The following is an 18427-nucleotide window of genomic DNA, read 5'->3' as shown; positions in this document are numbered from 1 at the left end:
TACACTCAGAGAGAAAAATAAGGTCTTTTAATTTTAATAATCTTTGAAAAGCTTATGATAGCGTTGAATTTTATCGTCAGCTGTACAGGAAGTATAGTTTTCAGATAGATATGGCCCAAGACAAGTGCACGTCATGAAACATCAGGTCACTTTACGATTTAAATCGACAGACAGCCATTTTTGGACTTACCTGTCTCTCTGTGGCTTTCTGCTTGGCATTCTCCCAGTTGTTCTGCAGCTGCGACAGCGTGTGGCCAACACCGCCCTCGCGGTCCGCCTCGGGTCCAGCCTTGCTGCGCAGCCGGCGACCTGTGTCCATCAGGCGGTCGTAGTTCATCTGCTCTCGGGCCATCTGCTTCATTAGGTCCTGAGATGGAAAGAAAAAGCAAGAAAGACATCGCAAGTTGAATTGGATGAAGTATTTTAAGTCTGATCACTTGGAAGGGATACTGCTTCTTAATAAACATTGTCAAATAACCCACAAAGGAAAACCAAATTGTCTCACTGTAAACTTTGCTTTAAATTTGAAGAAAAGGGTTTTTAAGATTTAAAGAAATGTCAGAGAAATTCCTCAAAATACTTATAAATAAGTACACAGTGTAAGCCACATGGTCACTTAGCTCTCAATATTTTTAGTCTAGAATGTGATAGGCCTCTATATGGTGCAATGAATTCTTACACTGTGTTTTTCTAGTTGTTCTCTGGCAGTTTCTGGTAGTCCACCGACTGGCTGGGCCGATGAGAGCTGGCTGTCAAGGTCCTTCAGGTAGTGGAGCAGGCGATTGGCTTCATCTCCAAACAACTTGCTCTGCGATAAACACAACCAAATGAAAAGTTCCAAGTCAGGAAAGAGAAGATGCTCCCAACGCTGAGTATATTGGGGTCGACTGATTGATTCAAATCAACGATAGTGAAAAAAATTCCTATTATCTTCACCCAGTAGTCCCTAACGATGTATATGGATTCATCAGGAAAATAAATACAATGTAATACAATGTATTACAAATCAATACAATGTAATACAATGTAGTCAGGTGTTACTGGGTTACTGCCATACCTCTCCAAGGCTTCCCTCCAGTTCGCGCTGCCGGTCCTCGCTCTTCTTCATCAAGTTGCGCCACTTGACGTTCAGGTCGTCCAGCTTGATCTTGATGACGCTGGCCAACTGGCGGTTGTCGGCCGTGGTAACAAAATTGCGGCCGGCCTGGTTGACCGAGTCCACGCTGGACTGGTGCGACATGATGTCGTTCTGAAGGACCTGTAAGGGGTAACAGCCAAAACGCAGAGTGTGGATTAAAACCAATGAATATCTGCAGGGGTCTTAAGAATGGAGCTCTCCCGACGTCCATATTCAAGTGGGAAATCTTAAACTGTTGATTATGCTCACCTTGTGTTTGGCCAGTTCAATCTCGGCCTGCCTAGGGTCTCCCATGATGGGCTTCTGGTCCTGCATGGCCTGGTCGGCCCGGTCCATCCATCCTATCAGCTCGTCCAGCGTGGAGTCCAGCTGGCCCAGGGCCAGCATGCCAGCCTCCAGCTTGTGCTGTCTGTCGAAGCTGCGCTCTGTCAGGGCCTTCCAGCGCCGGTTCATGTCGCTCAGCGGACCCTGCAGGGCCTCCCGGTTCTCAAAGGTGCACTGGGCCAGGAGCTTGTTGCCAAGCTGGTTGGTGCGGTCCAGGGTGGGGCTCTGCCGGTCCTGATCTTGCTTGAATTTCTGTCAGGAATTCAATCAAAGGGTTTTTTCCTTTAGTTAAAATCTTAAACTAACTCTCTCTTTAATAAGGTTTTTTTCTCCGGACTTTCAGGGAAAACATGATAAAATTCATGGAATCTTGAAGGATTTGCATGGTTATCTCGACAATTTTCAAAACAATGTTGCACGATGGCAAGAAAATACTCCTTACCAGACCCGCCCATCATGAAAAAAAAAAACAGGGTAAGTTCGGTGCCTCACCTTGAGGTCATCTAGTTGATTCTTGATGGTCTGTGGGTCTGCGCCCACGGCCTGCATGGCTTCCAGCTTGTCCTCAGCCTCAGTCATGTACTCATCCATCTTCTTCAATCCGTCCTCGAAGGCCTTGGACAGGTCCGTGGCGTTGCGCAGGTTCTCGTCGCGGTTGCGGTAGGCGGCATTTAGGGCCTCCCAGTTGCGGTTCATGTCGTCGAGGTTCTTCTGGACCTCTGGCTTGTCAGCCTCGCCGACAAGCCGCATCAGCTCCTTGCCGGACTGACGCGTGTTCTCCAGGTCCTGGTTGACGGCATCGACGTCTTCCTTGATGGCCTGTAAGGTTTTTAAAGCGTATCAAAATGGCCTCAGCATAATAAGTATTTTCAATTTGAAAAGATGTGAAGGTTTGTGTGGCCAGCCAAAGAAGAAGAGAAAGTTCACAGAGACACAGCACGCCAATAAATCAATTTTGCGAGTTGTGTCGCTCTGAGCACTTCTGTGTAAACATTTAGTGTGATATTCTCCTATGTTTATCTAGTGACTTCTCCGTTCTGACAATTTTGGAGGAACAAATATACTTTCAATAAGCTATACTATTGGTTCATAATTTGAACAGATCCATCACAAAAATCAGGTAGAGTGGATGCCTAAAATGACATCACTGCAGCAATTTGGAACTTTCACCAAATTATTTTCTAAGGACTTACCTGTAAGACATCCTGTTGGTCTTTGACAGCCTTCTCCTCCACGGCGGGTGGCTCCTGGGTGTTGATGTGGTCCTGGATGTCCTTGATCGTAGCGTTGGTGCTGTTCAGCTCCACCCAGAATCCCTCCGCGGCATTCATGGCTTCCATCAGGTTGCTGGCCCGTTGGTTGGCTGTGCGGACGATCGTCTGCCACTTGTTGCTCAGTTGGTCCAACTTGTCGCGCATCTCTGCAGAGAGTTTGAAAGTTGTCGCTTAAGACTTGAGAAATCTACTTTTATGTGACCCAATCTAGCAAAGTGGGGCACAAGTTGCCAGAGCTACTTTTGAGTTATTGACCTTTTAACAGATTCTTGCACAATTGAAATCAACAGGAACGGTTTACCTATTCATTAAGTATGTTTGTATATCAAGTTGTCAAACTTGATATAAAAAGAATGAAGAGCAATTATGTACTTATTACAGCATCTGAAAAAAGTGAAAAATTGTCCTGGAGAATTATTTTGTGGAATCCGGTCACACATGTGCTACGTTTGAGTGTTTACCATTCTACAGCTAGACCCTTCAAATATCTCCAAATATTTAAACAGTGACCTTTTAACCTTATCTCACCTCTGACATAGGGGTCATCTGCGGATGCTGCGCTGATCATGTCTTGGCCGGCCTTGCGCATGTTGTCCACTGCGTCCATCTGGCTGTCCACCTGGTCTTGCAGCAGCTACAAATCAGAAAAGAAAAAACATGACAAAGAGTGTCTGGAAGGACTAATGGATGCCATCTTGCCGAATGCACGCTGGTATACGTATATATTATATAAATGGTGAATTGCACTTGTGAACCAATGAAGCGTCCTTCACATTTCTCTCTTTTTTTTTTCAGGGACAGAATACATTCAACAGAGGGAGTGTTGATGATAAACTCTAGTGGGGATTGATACATGAGACTGCTGGTGAATGGGTTTTTGCTAACCTGTAGCTTCTTGCGTTGTTTGCGGAGCACCTCCGGATCAGAGGAGATTGACTCTGGCCGGGAGAGCTTCTCAGCGGTGATGTTCAACTGCTCCAGTGTAGAATCCAGATCCTCAATGAACTATTACAGAAAGTGAATATTAATGAAAAATAGTGATCACAACAATTCCTTGTACAAAGCTGCACAAAATACAGTGAATGTGTTTTATGTTTAAGGTGTCAAAATGTTCTTAAAATGTTTTGCTTTCAGCAGCAAGATTTTCTTTTTCTTTCATTCCACTGCGTTGTCCTCATGAAACTTTGGGAGCATTGTATAAAGTAACTGCTCCCTAATTGTTATTCTGAACCAATAATCATTTGCAGTGTATGCAGGGCCCCAATGGAAACCAGTTTTTAACTGTTTGGGCAAACCCTGGGTAAAGAAATGAGTGAAAAGTGATTCTGTGGTCGGGATTGGTGTATAGTTCCTTCAACCTTAATATTTGTGAAAATTTCAATTATGGAACTATACTAACCGAGCTGGTTCGTTGGAGAAGGTCGTAGAGTTTCTCGCCCCGCTTGTCCACGTCCTGCTTGACGTTGTCGTAACGACTGTTGTCGCTCTCCACTTTGGCGTCCAGGGAGCGGGCGCCGGGGCCAGGGCTGATCTTGCTGAGCTCGGGGGCAATCTTGTTCAGCTTGTTGACGTACTGTTGCTTCTCATTGACGGCCTGGCTCATGAGCTGTCAGAATTAAAAATGCAAAGATAGAAGATATATCAACAGAACTATCAGTGACAAGGCTTCATCTGGCCCATTAAGGGGGCAGATTTGCAGCCTGATACTAACGAAGCAGGCGAGTCACCAAATCCTCAAAACTTCTGAACAGCTTAAAATATCCTTGGTGTGGTTTCTAAAGGCGAGTGACATAACATAGGATATTTTTTGCCAATGGTTGGAGCAGTGTCTCAACACCCTTACCCTGTTCTTGTCCACTTCCTTCTTGATCTCTTCAGCGTCCAGTCCCGGCGGTCGCAGGCTCTTTAGCTCCGACTCAATGTCGGTCAGCCAGTTGGCCAGATCGTCGTGGGTCTCGTTGAAGGACAGAGCCAGTGGTAGGGCTTCCTCCAGGACCTCCACGCGGTCGGCACTGGCGTTGGACAGTGTGTCGTATTTCTGCTTGAGCTGCTTGAGCCGGTCATCCAGGCGGCGACGCTGGGCAGGGTCAGCAGTCTGCTGGAGGAGGATCTCGGCGGCGCCGCTGACGTCCTGGACTCGACTCATCTTGGAGTTGATCTCTCGGTCTAAGACCTGCCAAGACAGAAACAGAAGGTGCCACACTTGTTTTAAAGCTGGTCTATCTGATTTTAGCATTGTCGGAAAACAACAGAGGATGGATTGATAAATGTAACTAACAGGACCTGTTGGCAGACACAGAGTCTAGGGGTGCATTCCAGTCACGTAAACATGTTTGAATTCTTTTCTGCAAATGTGCCAATCCCAAATGAAACTATGATATGCAATCGATATACTGTTGTCAAAATGGTGGTGCCCTGTATACCAATCCTACTGTTATTATAGCAGCTTTAACATAGCTAATGACTCGGGAAGACCATTTGCCTTTGTTGCTAATGTTTGCCAATGATGGTGGCGAACAGTCAGACATACTTGGGCAAATGCTGCCAACGTTGACTAATGTAAAAAAGGACCTACTGACTGACCTTAGCTTTCTTGAGCTGTTCCCTGACTCCGTCTGGGTCTACACCCACTGTCTCCCTAGCGCTGTTGTTGAGTGTTCTCTCAGTATCGTTGATCCATGCCAGCAGGTTGTCCATGTTCTGCTCCACCTGTTGCAAACAAAGCACAGATATTTTTTTTAGTGAATCCCCTATTTGTAATTGGCTACATAGTATGTATAAATGATGCCACCAGAACAGAGATATTGACACATTGATAAGTTGCCAACACGCGAATGCAAAGTGAATTTGAGGTCACAATTTAACACTTGTAGCAAACTTTGTTTGCACCAGGTATAAGCTGGTACCAAGTCCAATTCAGCAGAAGGAAACTGCCAGGCCTACCTTCTGTGCCCCTTCCAGCTTGGAGATGAGCCGGTACTCGATGTCCTTAGTTTGAGCGCAGAGTTCATTGAAGCGGGTGTTGGCATCGCTACACTGCTGTCGGATCTCAGCTGCTCCTTGGCCTGGGCTGATAACTATCAGCTTGTCGCCTTTGTTGTTCAAGGCGTCGATGGATGGGCGGTGCTCGTCAATCTCTCGTTGCAGTTTCTAGGAGGAGGGAAGGAAAAGTGTTGAGTATTATATTATACATCCAAGACTCACCAGAACTGTGCTGGGGTTACTCCTTCAACATCCAAGGAGGAGTAAACCCAGAGATGTTTTACAGACAGCTCTGGATCCTGATGTCTGGAACCTGATGTCTGAAACCTGACGTTTGGATACTGACGTTTGGATACTGACGTATGGATCCTGACGTCTGGATCCTGACGTCTGGATCCTGACGTCTGGATCCTGACATCTGGACCCTGACATCTGGACCCTGATGTCTGGATCCTGACGTTTGGATACTGACTTATGGATCCTGACGTCTGGATCCTGACGTCTGGATCCTGATGTCTGGATCCTGATGTCTGGATCCTGACGTCTGGATCCTGACGTCTGGATCCTGACGTCTGGATCCTGATGTCTGGATCCTGATGTCTGGATCCTAATGTCTTACCTCTTGTACAGCCTTCTGCTGTTCGGGGCTGGCCGAGCTGTCAAACCTGCGCAGGTCCTGCTCAGCCTGGGTCAGCCACTTGTCTACGTTGCTCTGGAGTTGGTTGAATTCCTGAGTCAGCGGCACAGCCTGCTGGAGCTGATTGAGGCGATCCTCGCTCTTGGTGCAGACGTCCTCGTAGCGGTTCTGGATAGAATCCAGCTTCTGTTGGACATCGATGATCTCTTTGCCTGTTGAAGAGGAAAACATGACGTGTAAATTGCAGGTCCATTCCATGATTGCTGGACGTGAAGGGCCAGCATACTGGCCTCTGACTGAGTCACCGACTGACTGACTGATTGATTGATTGACTTGGTCGCTGAATATAACTACTGCTCAAAAGTGAGCATGTGATAATGTGTGCTATTTAGCTATGGCAGTTTTCCAGTTTGCATTCCAGTTTTTACTATACTTTCTCTTTATGCATGTGTGCTCTATACTTGTTTGTGACGCTTTGGGGGTGCTCAGGAGTCTTGTGTCAAACTGGAAGGCTGAGAGGAAGTTTCTGACTGACTGACTGATTGATTGATTGATTGATTGACTGAATATAACTACTGCCCAAAACTGAGACTTTCTGGTCCATCGTGTCTAGTCCAACTCCATGATTTACTTCTCAATCACAACTTTCAAGGTTTCAAAGTAAAATCTTTTGTTTTTCAAAGTCTTTTGCTTGAAACTTTTTTGGGCCCATAAGGAACTTACAGGCAACTAAAGCAATTGCTCAAAGACTAAAGCTTAAAAATCCCAGTTTAGAACCAAAAATTGAAAACTTTAGGCTCTTTCAGCCTAGAGTATGATCTGTTTGGTTTTACCTGTGCACTGCTTTAGCAGCTCTTGGCCATCTCGTAGTACTTTGTTGATATCTGGTCGACGACCCTGAATGTTCTCGTCCAGTTGCTGTAATAACGAATTGATTACAAAGAATTTTAAAGAAAAATACACAAAACGGCAAACTCTGCAAATTAAGTGTTGTCTTGGCATCCAGAAATAGTCTTGCTGTTCAAATTTCAATGTTGACACTTGTCAAGTATTGTGGTTCAAATGGTTCCATAAAAAAATGTTAATTTAGAACTACACCCAGTAGTTAGAGAACAAACACAAAACTTATTTAAAAAGTGAATATATTGGAAAAAAATGATCAGGAACTGAATAAAATAGGTAATTGTCAGTGTTAACACTGTTCAGTGTGGGGTTAAATAATGGGGAAATTGGGATAAAACAACATGAATCAGTGTTAATTCAATTCATTCAAACTTTGTCATTACTTAAACACATTAGTTAGACTTTTTAATAAAACTTTATGTAAACAGCAAAATGTACAAATGTATCATGAACTGCTCAGAATACAACCAACTTGTCTCCATTTTAAAATATTTGTCTTGTTTCCAACATTGTTAGTCGTCCCATTGAAATTATTTGAAGATGAAATTTGATGATATTTTTAACTGATGACTTTTGTTACTGGATGGATAATGGTTCATTATATAAATTTTAGGGTCCAAATTGTGACATTTTTCCTATCTAAGTTTACCTTGGTACTTTGTAATTCACCATTCAAATACATCAAGAATGACTTCAAATGATTTTTATAATTGTGGGTTAGGTAGTTGGCTCTTCATAATCACTCTTGGAGGATGACTGCATGAAAGAGTGCATCAGAATTATAAAATATATAATTGCAGATTGAACAGGGACAGGAAAAAAGTGGACCCCACATTGATAGAATGACCAATACAAGTTTAATTACAAGTTTCCCGACGATTTTCATTTGTTTTGCTATTTGATGATAAAGCTTTTGCATACTGGCATATTTGTTTACCCATAGTTGACCCATGCATAAATGGAAGGACTGCCAGTCATACTGGATTATGCATAATCCTAGTTGATGAAAAACCTTAGTTAACTAATGGAGATGAAATGAGGTTAATTAAAAAATTGGTTAATGCTTGTCCCAAGTTTAACTTGGGTTGGGATGAAGAACAAATGAGTTGATATATAATCCAAGTTAAAGATATGTGAACTGGAACAGCCTGCAGGGGTTGACGACTGTACAAGGTAAACCAGTTTGTGTTTAACCAAGATTGAAGAGTCACTGCCTTAAACCAGTGAGAATGGACTGGATTATGAAGGTTAGTTAAACCCGGTTGAGTTACAATCCAACTTGATGAATCACTGCTTGACCAGTGGCGATGAACTGGATTATGAAGGTGAGTTAAACCGGTGAAGTTACAATCCAAGTTGATGAATCACTGCTTAACCAGTGGCGATGAACAGGATTGTTTAGGCGAGTTAAACCGGTTAAGTTACAATCCAAGTTGAAGAATCACTGCTTGACCAGTGGCGATGAATGCGAGTTATGTCAGTTCATGTAACAATCGATCCAAGTTGAAGAATCGTAACCAGGCCAGTGGAGATGAACATGACTTTATCCTGGTTAGGCTAAACCAAAGTTGACATAACTTCCGATGAATCACCTTGAACTTTGTTTATGGGAATGTCAGTGATGATGAACGAAATGCCAGTATTTGAAAGTCGCAATAGCTTTGTTAAAGCATGAAAGATTGTTAACGTCATAGTTTTTTACGCAGGAAAAAAAGCTCAAAATTTTTTACAAAGTTTGACAGATTCATTAACTCTAGGTTATACTACTATTTACATGTAACTAAAGATGATACTAACTGTGTTAAGATAAACTTGAGAGTAACAAATGGGGAAAAGTGTTAAGAATATATGCCTTTTAAGAACAAACAGAAGTGAATCAGTTTTTGACAAGATTGAAAGATGTGCTTGATAAAAATTGCAAACTTTTCTGTGTTCAGAATAACTGTGTAGCACTACAAAATTGAGCAGAATCAAAAAGTGATAAAAACAATTAAGAGAAAATCGGAAATCTGAGGTTATTTCAAACACACTGAGAGATCACCGTTAGTAAAAAAAAACTTGGGGTAAAAAAAAGGCAAAAAATGGTCAAAGGTAAAAGGAATGGGAAACCGCAAGCAACCTCCACCTTCAATGGTTAACTGTTTTGCCCTAGGAATCCACAGTACTATAGATGGTTACCAACCAATCTCAGATCACAAGGAAAAACATGCCAAGGTATTTAAAATGTTTAGCTGAAGTCAAAAACAGAAAAGTGTAGAAATAAACCTCCACCCTCACCGGTGCCCAGAAGTTAAGGGACCAGCTTTGTGAAACGGAAAGACTGAATAAGCAGAAAAAGTCAGGTAGATCTTTAAAGAGAGTTTGCTTGTTTGAAAAAAAGTACATTTGTAGTGTTTCCAACCGTCTTGGTCTGGTAACCTTAGGGTAACCAATGACACTGTAATGGGTTCAGAACAGTGAATTATTGTGCTCAGCTTATTATGGCATACAAAATCCCTAATTAAATAAGGACACTTGCTTTTTAAGATATTTTTTTACATAGAAACACTTCAAATGTACATTTTTAAAGACCATCTAGCCTTAAGCCTGCAAGGAAAGAAGGAAAAGGAATGTCACTAGCAGTTTAAGTCGGACAAAAGCATGTGAGGGGAACCGCAACCAGTAAATCTCTAGTAAAGAACACAGTGCAAAACAGCAGGAATAAGAAGCAAACAGGTTAAAGCAGAAAGGGGGAAAAATTGTGAAGAAGAAAGAAAAATCAAATTCAGCCAACACCAATCACTGACAATCAGAATCTCTCCACACGGTTGGGGAAGAACAACCCGCGAAAACCTCAAAAAAACCCAAAACACCCGGTGGTAGTAGAAGGGGTAGTAGTGGACTACTGTACCCTGTGCTCCTTCAGCTGCTTCTGGGTCTGCTCCGGGTAGATGGAGATAGGCTCCACCTTGGCTAGTTTCCTCTCTGTGTCGGTCAGCCAGCGCAGCAGGGAAGCTTCCCCTTCCCCAAAGACCTGGTTACTGGCCAGGGCGCGGGACAGCTTGCCCTGCTTGTTGGCGGTCTTGTCCTCCAGGGCCTGGAACCGGCTTTCCAGGTTGTCCAGCCTGGTCCGGACAACCTCTTGCTCCACGGGCACGCAGATGTCAAACAGCTCTTCCCCTTTACGTTTGGCTTTCTCCACGTTGGGCGCCTGGCTCTGGACCTCATCGGCCAAAGTCTTTACAAGTTTGCATGGGGGTTCAAGGATATTGCATTTCTTTTTATCAGTACACTATTTGGACGAAATGCTTAGTTTCCGAGGGTGTTGACAAGTAATGCTTACACAACAAAAATCGAGGTCGTCAAAATTTAGAATATCTGCGGTATCTTTCCTGTGTATAGCCAACCCTTACTCCTTAAAGATGATATGATTTTGATGTCAACTCCACCAATAATGCATTTACCCCCTAGCCATCCCAATTGGCGTCACAAAAAAGACCCCCGTCAATCTCTGTGTGCCCATCAATCCAGTCTTGTAGTCAAGTCCATCACAAGTCCTCCAGTCTCGAAGTCAAGTAACAAGCTATTCAAATGAACTATGACAAAGGGATTCCTTTGTTATTGTTCATTCCCTGTAAAGGCTGGTTCGTTCTTGACGCGACTGCAAATTGAATTCGATGTCATAAAACATTCGCTTCGAAATTCGCCCAAGTCGAAATTCGCCCAAGTCAAAATTCGCCCAAGTCGAAATGTGTCCAATTATTGGGAATTTGCATTGCGAAAATACTTGCCATGCTGTCACAACTTTGAGTATGACACCGGACCTTACTCATGACTGGACCTGTGAAAGGGCTTGTGATTTCCTTTTGATCAGACTTGCGATGGACTTGACTTACAGCATTGCATCTAACGTTGCTGGCGTTTTGTACTACAGATTCAATCTCCACCAATCGTCTTACCTGTTGTTCCTGTATCTGTCTCTGTATCTGAGCCTTCTCGGTACTGACGGGCTCCTGCTGGGCCAGGCTTCGCTCTGTCTTGTCCAGCCACTCCACCAGGGGGTCGATCTGCTCGTGGAACCCTTTAGCTGTCTTCTCCGTCTGCTCCAGCTTCTTGCGCCGGTCCCGGACCGAGTCCACCAGGGCCCGCCAGCGCCGCTCTAGGTCTGTCAGCTGTTGCTGGATGCGACTGCGGTCCTGGGGCTCTGAGACACGGGATAGCTGCTCACCCATCTCCTTGAGAGCGTCCACGCTGGGCTCGCGGTCCGTGATTAGGCGGTCCAGAAGCTGTGGAAGGAACACAACACAAAATGAAAGTCTGAAATCACCATCTAATGCATGTTTCCAAAATACACAAATGTAACTAACAAAAAGTTCACAAGCTTACTTGGGTGGGACTTGAACCCACGACTTCCTGCTTACTAGTGCAGACGTCTTACTACTCGACCATGGAGCTTGCCAGAATCGCTTTAACTTCCCCCACCCTTACAAAAATGTATCCCACCTATAACTTTGTTTAAACCTGCCATTTTTTGATGTACCCAAACCCTGAATGAATAAAATATACATGTTCTAGTGAGAATGCTGCATGCGACATACATTGCATTATATTGTGCTAAGCAATACATTTGAGCTTAGTAAGTTCTTTCATTCTTTCCCTCTGTGCTTCGCAGCTACACGCGTCCTGTTCTTGTTTGGTTTTTGGCTTCCTACTTACCAGCTGTTCAGACAGCTGTGCTTTGACCACCTTGTAGTCTGAGGACGGATCCTTCTGGTGAGTGACCAGCTCTTCGGTCTCCCCGATCCAGGACATCAGGCTGTTCAGGGCCTCCTGGAACTTGCCGCATCGGAGCAGTCCCTCGTTCAGCTTGGCCTCCCGGTCAGAGTTCTGTAAACATCAATCCCACAAGGCCAACCAATGATTAAGACTTGTAGAATTCTATTTCATTGACCACAGTTCGCCAATTGTTGGTTGTTTAGTAGTGTTGTCACTAGTTGTAACAATCTCATTGATCAGATATTCCGAGTATGAGACCTGCAAGTGCTAGGGCCGTGCATTCTCGGATAATTTAAGTATTCAATTTTCGGATAATTTAAGTCACTTACGGCAGTCTTCAGCTTGTTCCAGCGGTCGTTCATGGCCTCCAGGTCGGATTCCAGCTTGGTGGTGTTGACCCTAGGGGCTGCACTCTGAATCAGGCTCTGACCCACACGATTGGCCTCACGGATGCGCGTCACCAAAGGATCCACGTAATTCCTGATGTAGGTCTGGAGGCAAAAGGAATGTTATATGTATTAAGAAGATGCTGAAAACTTTTCAAAGACTTCCTATAAAAAAGGGGTGACTGAGACACCAGGCGCCAAAGTTTGGCTTTAAACAGGTTCAGCACTTCAATAAGTTCTTTTGTTAATTTTTCCAAGCTTAATTTATAAGGGCAGAGTCTATTAACTTTAACCCTTCCAGATGCACCACAGTTGGACCTTGTTGCATTTGGCACTTAACCCAAGTGCATAAACTTCCAATTCTGAGACAATGGGAGTTAGTCTCATTGAACAATGCCACAGTTGTATCCTGCTGCAGATGGTGACCACAGACTCTGAGGCAGTTTGGCCTTGGGACTTTTGACGTGTTGGATCTGTCTATACTGGGCAGGCTTCTCACTTTGACAAGTATTGCATGTTAATAGGACCTATATACCATTTGGCAATAATATCTTAAATTTGAACTTGTCAATTTCGCAGCAGATTTTTCAGTTCAATTATTTTCAAGTTTTCCATTACAAGCACACAACTGTCATCTTCCCTACCCTGAATTCCTTCATCTGTTGTTTGACCATCTCCACGTCGGCACCCACAGGTCGCTGGCTGCGTTGCTGGGCCTCGGCCTTCTCCAGGCTATCGTCCACATCCTGGATGATCTGCTGTAGGGTCTTGAGCCTGCTGGCTGTCTTCTCCAGGTCGGCCTGGCGGTTGTTGGTCCGCTCCCTGATCCGGGCCCAACGCTTGTTCAGGTTGTCCAGCTGGTTTTTTTTTTACGAGTGGGAGAAAACGACAACAAATTAGACCGATCTCTTAATTTCATACAGACAACTTGATGACTGAAATTTTGTCAGGGGTAAAAATGGGTGGCTGTGAGGGTGGAGACCAGACTGCACTAATCTCAAGGTGCTGCAGGAAACTGGTCTAATGGCCTGATGAACGGGGGTAATAACAGTGCTTATCATGATACACTACCTGATCTCTGAAGCCATCTGGGTCGGTCATGTAGCCACGGTCGATGATGTCACGGAAGTTCTTGTCAGCACCCAGGAGCGCCTTCTTAATGTCGTCCAGGTCATCATGGAATTTCTGTAAATATTAAAAAGTGATCACAATTTTTCAAACCTGCAGGGTTTTACATAAAAATTTTACCATAGAATTCAAAGGGGAAAAAAACAAGCATTCGTCTTTCAGCTTTCTTAAAAATCTTTGGTTTCTTCATTTAAAAAAATTTGAAACTTTCTAAATGATAAATCTTACATAAGCCAAATGTCCTATGACTCCTACCTGTGTTTCTTCAATCTGTGTGTTGACAGTCGGCGTGTCTCGGCCGACTGGTGAGAAGTTCTCCAGTTTTTCCTCGGACTTTGTCAGACGAGAGCCGACGTCATTCAGCAGTGACTGAAACAAAAAAGTAGTTTCTTTCATTAATTGATGAACAGACTTGAAAAACTATGACTGAAATTCATCCAAACAACAACACTTAAATTTCATCAATTCAACATCAGGGCCCCATTTCTTGGTGGGCTAAGCACAACCTTTCTACTACCACTGCCTCCATCAATTTCATGTCAAATACGCTTAATGTCAAGCAGAAATATTCTGCTGCAAACTGCATAGCTTTGCTGCTAACTGTTAAAGCAGTGCAACCGAATCAACCCTGGTATTTTCAGAAAATCTCAAGCGCTGTACCTGGAATGCTCGGACTTCCTGGTTCCCGGCCTCTAGCTGGTTCCTCCTCTCGCCCACCATGGCCTTCAGTCGGTTGTAGCGGCGGTCCACTCCGTCCACCTCGTCCACGATCTGACCCGTGTCGGCTTGTGAGGGCGCCGCGGCCATCAGGTCGTTGCTGTGGTCCTTGACCACCACAATAGTCTTCTCGATGTTGTCCATTTCGTCTTGAAGCATCTGGCGTTGGAGAATGCAAGAATGGAAAAGATTTACTTTCACGTAATAAACTTACAATTAAAGTATTGCAGTAACTTTAACTCAAGTATTGTCTGAGTACCAGTCGAGCAGCTCAAAATCATTCTCTGATGTTCAATGGACCCTTCCCAGCTGTCAATCAACAGTATGTATTGACCAATCAGATCAAGACTTTTGATTGGGGGATCACGGTAGCTCAGTCAAACTCGACCAATAGTAGCTCGGTCGAACTCGGTCACAGGCACTGTGAGAAATTTACTCAACCCAAAGGTGGGTGGGGCTTATGGTCAAATCTTTTCCAAACTGTCAATCCACAGTATACATTGACCAATTAGAGCATGACTTTTGATCACATGACCAGGGTAGCTTGGTCAAACTTGACCAATAGTAGTCCAGTCGAAATCATTCATAGGCACTCTCAGAAATGTACACAAACCAATGTACACTGACCTGTAGTTTCTCCAGGTTGCGTGGGTCCTTGGTGCCGATTGCATCGTGGGATGCCAGCTTCTCCTCAATGTTGGCCAGCGAGCTCTGTGATTGGTTGACGTTCTCATGGAAGCTGCCCAATCGGTCGGTCAGGTCCTCTAGGACGCGCAGTTGGTTGTTGACGTCTAGGATGGGTAAATCATTTCAAAACATTTGTTCGCTTTATATCTATTTTTCAAGTTAACTGCAGTGCGTTAAAGTTGCTCTCACTTTTCGAGATTCACCTGGAAAATATAGTTTTGACTTTTAAAATGCGGCTTAGTGTGGCTTAGCAGTAAGGGTTTGTGACTCATGATCAGAGGATCAGGGGTTCGAATACAGTTGCTGGTCATATGTCGTGTCCTTGGGCAAGCCATTTCATCCCCACTTGCCTCTCTCCACCCAGCAGTATAATGGGTACCGGCATAAGCTGTGGAGTAACCTGCGATGGACTAGCAACCCATCCAGAGGGAAATATTCTCAGTCCTTTCATGCCCAGGAAACCGGAGATAAACACTGGCCTGATGAGCTATATTGGCTAGTGCAAGACTTTACTACTTCTCTTAGTGTGCAAAAGCAAACCAAAATGAAAGCCTTGTTTCAGAGGTTACAGCTGCCCAAAAAAGAACACAGTCAGCTTTTTTGGTTTAAAATCATACATCTATAAGTTGAAAATTCGTCAGAAGGAAAAATATGAATTTGTTCCAGAGCATGGGAGTGCAACTTCAACAGTAGTTTGGAAAAATTATATCAATTTAATGTTAATTTCGTTGTCAATTAAAGAACTGGTGTTGAAATCTTTGATCCATTTGCAGACAAATGGCTGTTTTTCAAGAGTTCATTTTCTGCTCACAACCCCATTCTCTACAAAACTGACCGAAGTGTATCCACGTTACCTCTTTGTAGTTTCTCCCATCGGCCGTTGACCTCTGACACTTGATCTTTGACGTAGGGGTGGTCCACGTCCGTCTTGTTGACCAGCTCGCTGCAGGTCTGGTTGACGGCCTTGTGGTGGTCCCGATGGTTCTCAATATCATCACGAAGTTGCTGTGAGGAAAAATAAATTAAATTATAGTTTCGTTTTAAATAAATATAATTATGCTGTTGTCTATATACGGAAATAGCTGCCTCAAAATTGAATCATAGGACACACCCCTTAGTATCTAAATTGTTTCTGTTTTCAGTCCCTACCAGATTCCGTGGGTTTTCCCCAGAAAACTCTGCTGGGCTTTTCCTCCCACCTCTAAAACTGTAATTTCTTCTCATTGTCTTCTTTCCACAGGTTTCTTCTGGCTTGCGAGCTTACAGTGCATAGGGCACTTTTGGGGAATCCTTGGTTTCATTACCAGAAATGATTAATAATAAGGACTTGAGGACTTATATCCCTGAGCTCAGCTTCAACTTTGACATTTTCTGAATTCCATTATCTACCATCATCAGAAAAAAAAACATCCAATTGCTCTCACCTTGACCACTTCATACTGGCGCTTGACCACGTTGGGCTTCATGGTGACTGGTCCCAGCGAGGCCAGCCGGTCCTCAGCGCTGCGCAGCCACGGCAGGAACTGGTTCAGCTCGTCCGTGTACTGCTTGGCCTTCCCGCTGCATTCACGCAGCCGCTCCTGCCGCTGCGTGGACTTGTCGTTGACGCCGGCCCACTTGGAGACCAGGGCATCCTGCTTGCGCTGCAGGGCCGACTTCTCCGGGCCCGGGGGCGCCTCGTCTATCAAGCCGTCCATCTTCTCGATCATGCGCTCGTAGGTGTAGACCTGCTTGACTATCTCCTTGGGGATTTCCTGTTCAAAAGAGAAATTGTCAATAGTTAAAACTGATTTTGGACAAAAAACGCCCTATAGAAAGCGGCAAGCAATGGACTAAAATGAGACAAGCTTTCCTAGTTGAACTGGAACCGAAAGATTCAGTTGAGGATATTATTTACAACCAGTGACTGGCCCTTTGGGTTCAGCAAAGTAAAAGTCAACTCTGTCTCATGCCAATATTATGGCCTTCCTGGGTGGAGTTATCTCCAGTTTCCTTAGTATGAAACAAAACCGTTATTTCATTCCCCATCCTCTACTAACAGGACAAACTGGAAGTAAGTCAAAAAGTCTTGACTCTTGAGGGCTATCCTCGCAAAATGCCAAATGATAACTGTCCTCACCTCGTGCTCGACGAGTTGCCGTCTGAGGACGTCGGGCTTGGCTGAGATGGGTTTGGAGGATGTCAGTTCCCTGTCCTTGGTGTCCAGCCATTGCAGCATGCTGGTGTAGGAGTCCTCGAAGTCCTTGGATTGGAGTAGGGCAGCCTGGAGCTTGCCTTGTCTCTCGTCTGGGGAAAAGAAGAAGAAATTGGAAAGTCTTGTGAGTGTTACTGGTTTAGATGCATTTTAGTCTATTTTAGAATAGTTTTTGGTCAGAATTTCAGAATTTCATTTCAGAATCAGGAACCAAATCCATAGCAACACTCAACGGTAAGCACTTTTTCCTGTTTACTACGAAGGATTTTAGAGTGAAGGAGTTTGGAAAATTTAGGAATACCAAGTGAGTTAGGGTCTGTGTGTCGTTATAGAGGTGGTGTGTGGGGATATCACACCCCCATCAAAATTGTTTGTTGGCAAAATTGTCGTCCTGTTGGCGAAATGCGTATATTGGTAAAAATGCCGCAACGAAGAGTGCCACCTATCGTTTGATAGTGTCTAAGATATTCTACTTTGAACAGTGCCTCGAATTTCAAATGATGTCCCCACCCCCTTTTGATTTTGCGGTCGCTGGCAGACCAGAAAAAAAATCCTGGCTACCTTCCAGCACTGAGAATCTGTCGGCAGTTTTTTTGTCACATCCACCATTCCTTGGCCAGGGTCCATACCGTCATGATAGTCCCTTTCCTTTCATCACGACACTTACCTAGTTTCCTGCAGAGTTCTGTGTATGGTGTCTTGACACTCTCCAGTTTGAGTGTGACCTCAGCCTTGGCCGTTGTCTCTGGGTTCAGTGTTGTCAATGCCCGGTGGACGTCCGTCATGGACTCCACAGCTGGCTTCTTCCTGTCCGCTTCCCTCTGTAACGTCTACAAATCGAGCAGAAAAAATGCACAGAAATGCATTATTGCAGCCTCATTCTACCAGTCATCCTTATGCAGTGTACTCAAACTTGAATGTGTTTTGTTATGGCTGAGTTTTATTGGCCGAGTTTATTTCCGTGCAGCATTTTCCCTTTGACTGCCTGTCAGCAGGCCTCAGCCAGCAATGACTTGGCTTGCTATATTTCGAGTTTTAGGCCCCTTGTCATGAGAAATTGTCGGATATTTTTTACATGGATAGAAGGCTGGATAGTGTGGCTCCATTCTTCAACAGTTTTTCGTTTCCAGTTGAGAAAGTTGGACTTACTCATATGTTTTTTTCTTTGTGGATGAAGCACTGAGCCTTCTTATCTCAGTCAGTAATTTTTGTTCAGTTTATTTAGTGAGGAATTCTAGAGAGAGGCAATATTTCTGGGCTGATCGGGGCCAGATGCCCAGTCCAGTTTTCTGCTTTAAGTGT

At 44.2% G+C, this 18427-nt stretch overlaps 1 protein-coding gene across 1 annotated transcript in view; it reads right to left on the bottom strand.

Annotated features, from left to right (window-relative positions):
* LOC119728943 overlaps nucleotides 1-18427 on the bottom strand; it is a 288712-nt gene that overhangs the window by 20577 nt on the left and 249708 nt on the right. Inside the window, exons 182-208 of the mRNA XM_038201391.1 lie at nucleotides 17793-17955; nucleotides 17051-17217; nucleotides 16356-16685; nucleotides 15786-15936; nucleotides 14872-15035; nucleotides 14188-14403; nucleotides 13783-13896; nucleotides 13471-13584; nucleotides 13044-13256; nucleotides 12343-12504; nucleotides 11954-12124; nucleotides 11197-11523; nucleotides 10149-10475; nucleotides 7189-7273; nucleotides 6338-6567; nucleotides 5680-5886; nucleotides 5320-5445; nucleotides 4580-4909; nucleotides 4136-4342; nucleotides 3622-3741; nucleotides 3265-3370; nucleotides 2656-2882; nucleotides 1955-2281; nucleotides 1388-1714; nucleotides 1058-1258; nucleotides 680-808; nucleotides 191-367 (exon numbers count right to left, since the gene is read on the bottom strand). Of these exons, the coding sequence (XP_038057319.1) occupies nucleotides 191-367; nucleotides 680-808; nucleotides 1058-1258; nucleotides 1388-1714; nucleotides 1955-2281; nucleotides 2656-2882; nucleotides 3265-3370; nucleotides 3622-3741; nucleotides 4136-4342; nucleotides 4580-4909; nucleotides 5320-5445; nucleotides 5680-5886; nucleotides 6338-6567; nucleotides 7189-7273; nucleotides 10149-10475; nucleotides 11197-11523; nucleotides 11954-12124; nucleotides 12343-12504; nucleotides 13044-13256; nucleotides 13471-13584; nucleotides 13783-13896; nucleotides 14188-14403; nucleotides 14872-15035; nucleotides 15786-15936; nucleotides 16356-16685; nucleotides 17051-17217; nucleotides 17793-17955 (5418 nt within the window). The remainder of the gene's footprint in view (nucleotides 1-190; nucleotides 368-679; nucleotides 809-1057; nucleotides 1259-1387; nucleotides 1715-1954; nucleotides 2282-2655; nucleotides 2883-3264; nucleotides 3371-3621; nucleotides 3742-4135; nucleotides 4343-4579; nucleotides 4910-5319; nucleotides 5446-5679; nucleotides 5887-6337; nucleotides 6568-7188; nucleotides 7274-10148; nucleotides 10476-11196; nucleotides 11524-11953; nucleotides 12125-12342; nucleotides 12505-13043; nucleotides 13257-13470; nucleotides 13585-13782; nucleotides 13897-14187; nucleotides 14404-14871; nucleotides 15036-15785; nucleotides 15937-16355; nucleotides 16686-17050; nucleotides 17218-17792; nucleotides 17956-18427) is intronic.

Source organism: Patiria miniata, unplaced genomic scaffold (genome assembly GCF_015706575.1).
Source record: "Patiria miniata isolate m_02_andy unplaced genomic scaffold, ASM1570657v1 HiC_scaffold_20, whole genome shotgun sequence".
NCBI lineage: Eukaryota > Metazoa > Echinodermata > Asteroidea > Valvatida > Asterinidae > Patiria > Patiria miniata.
The sequence above is the reverse complement of the archived record's forward strand: the minus strand, read 5'-3'. Positions and strand labels throughout refer to the sequence as shown.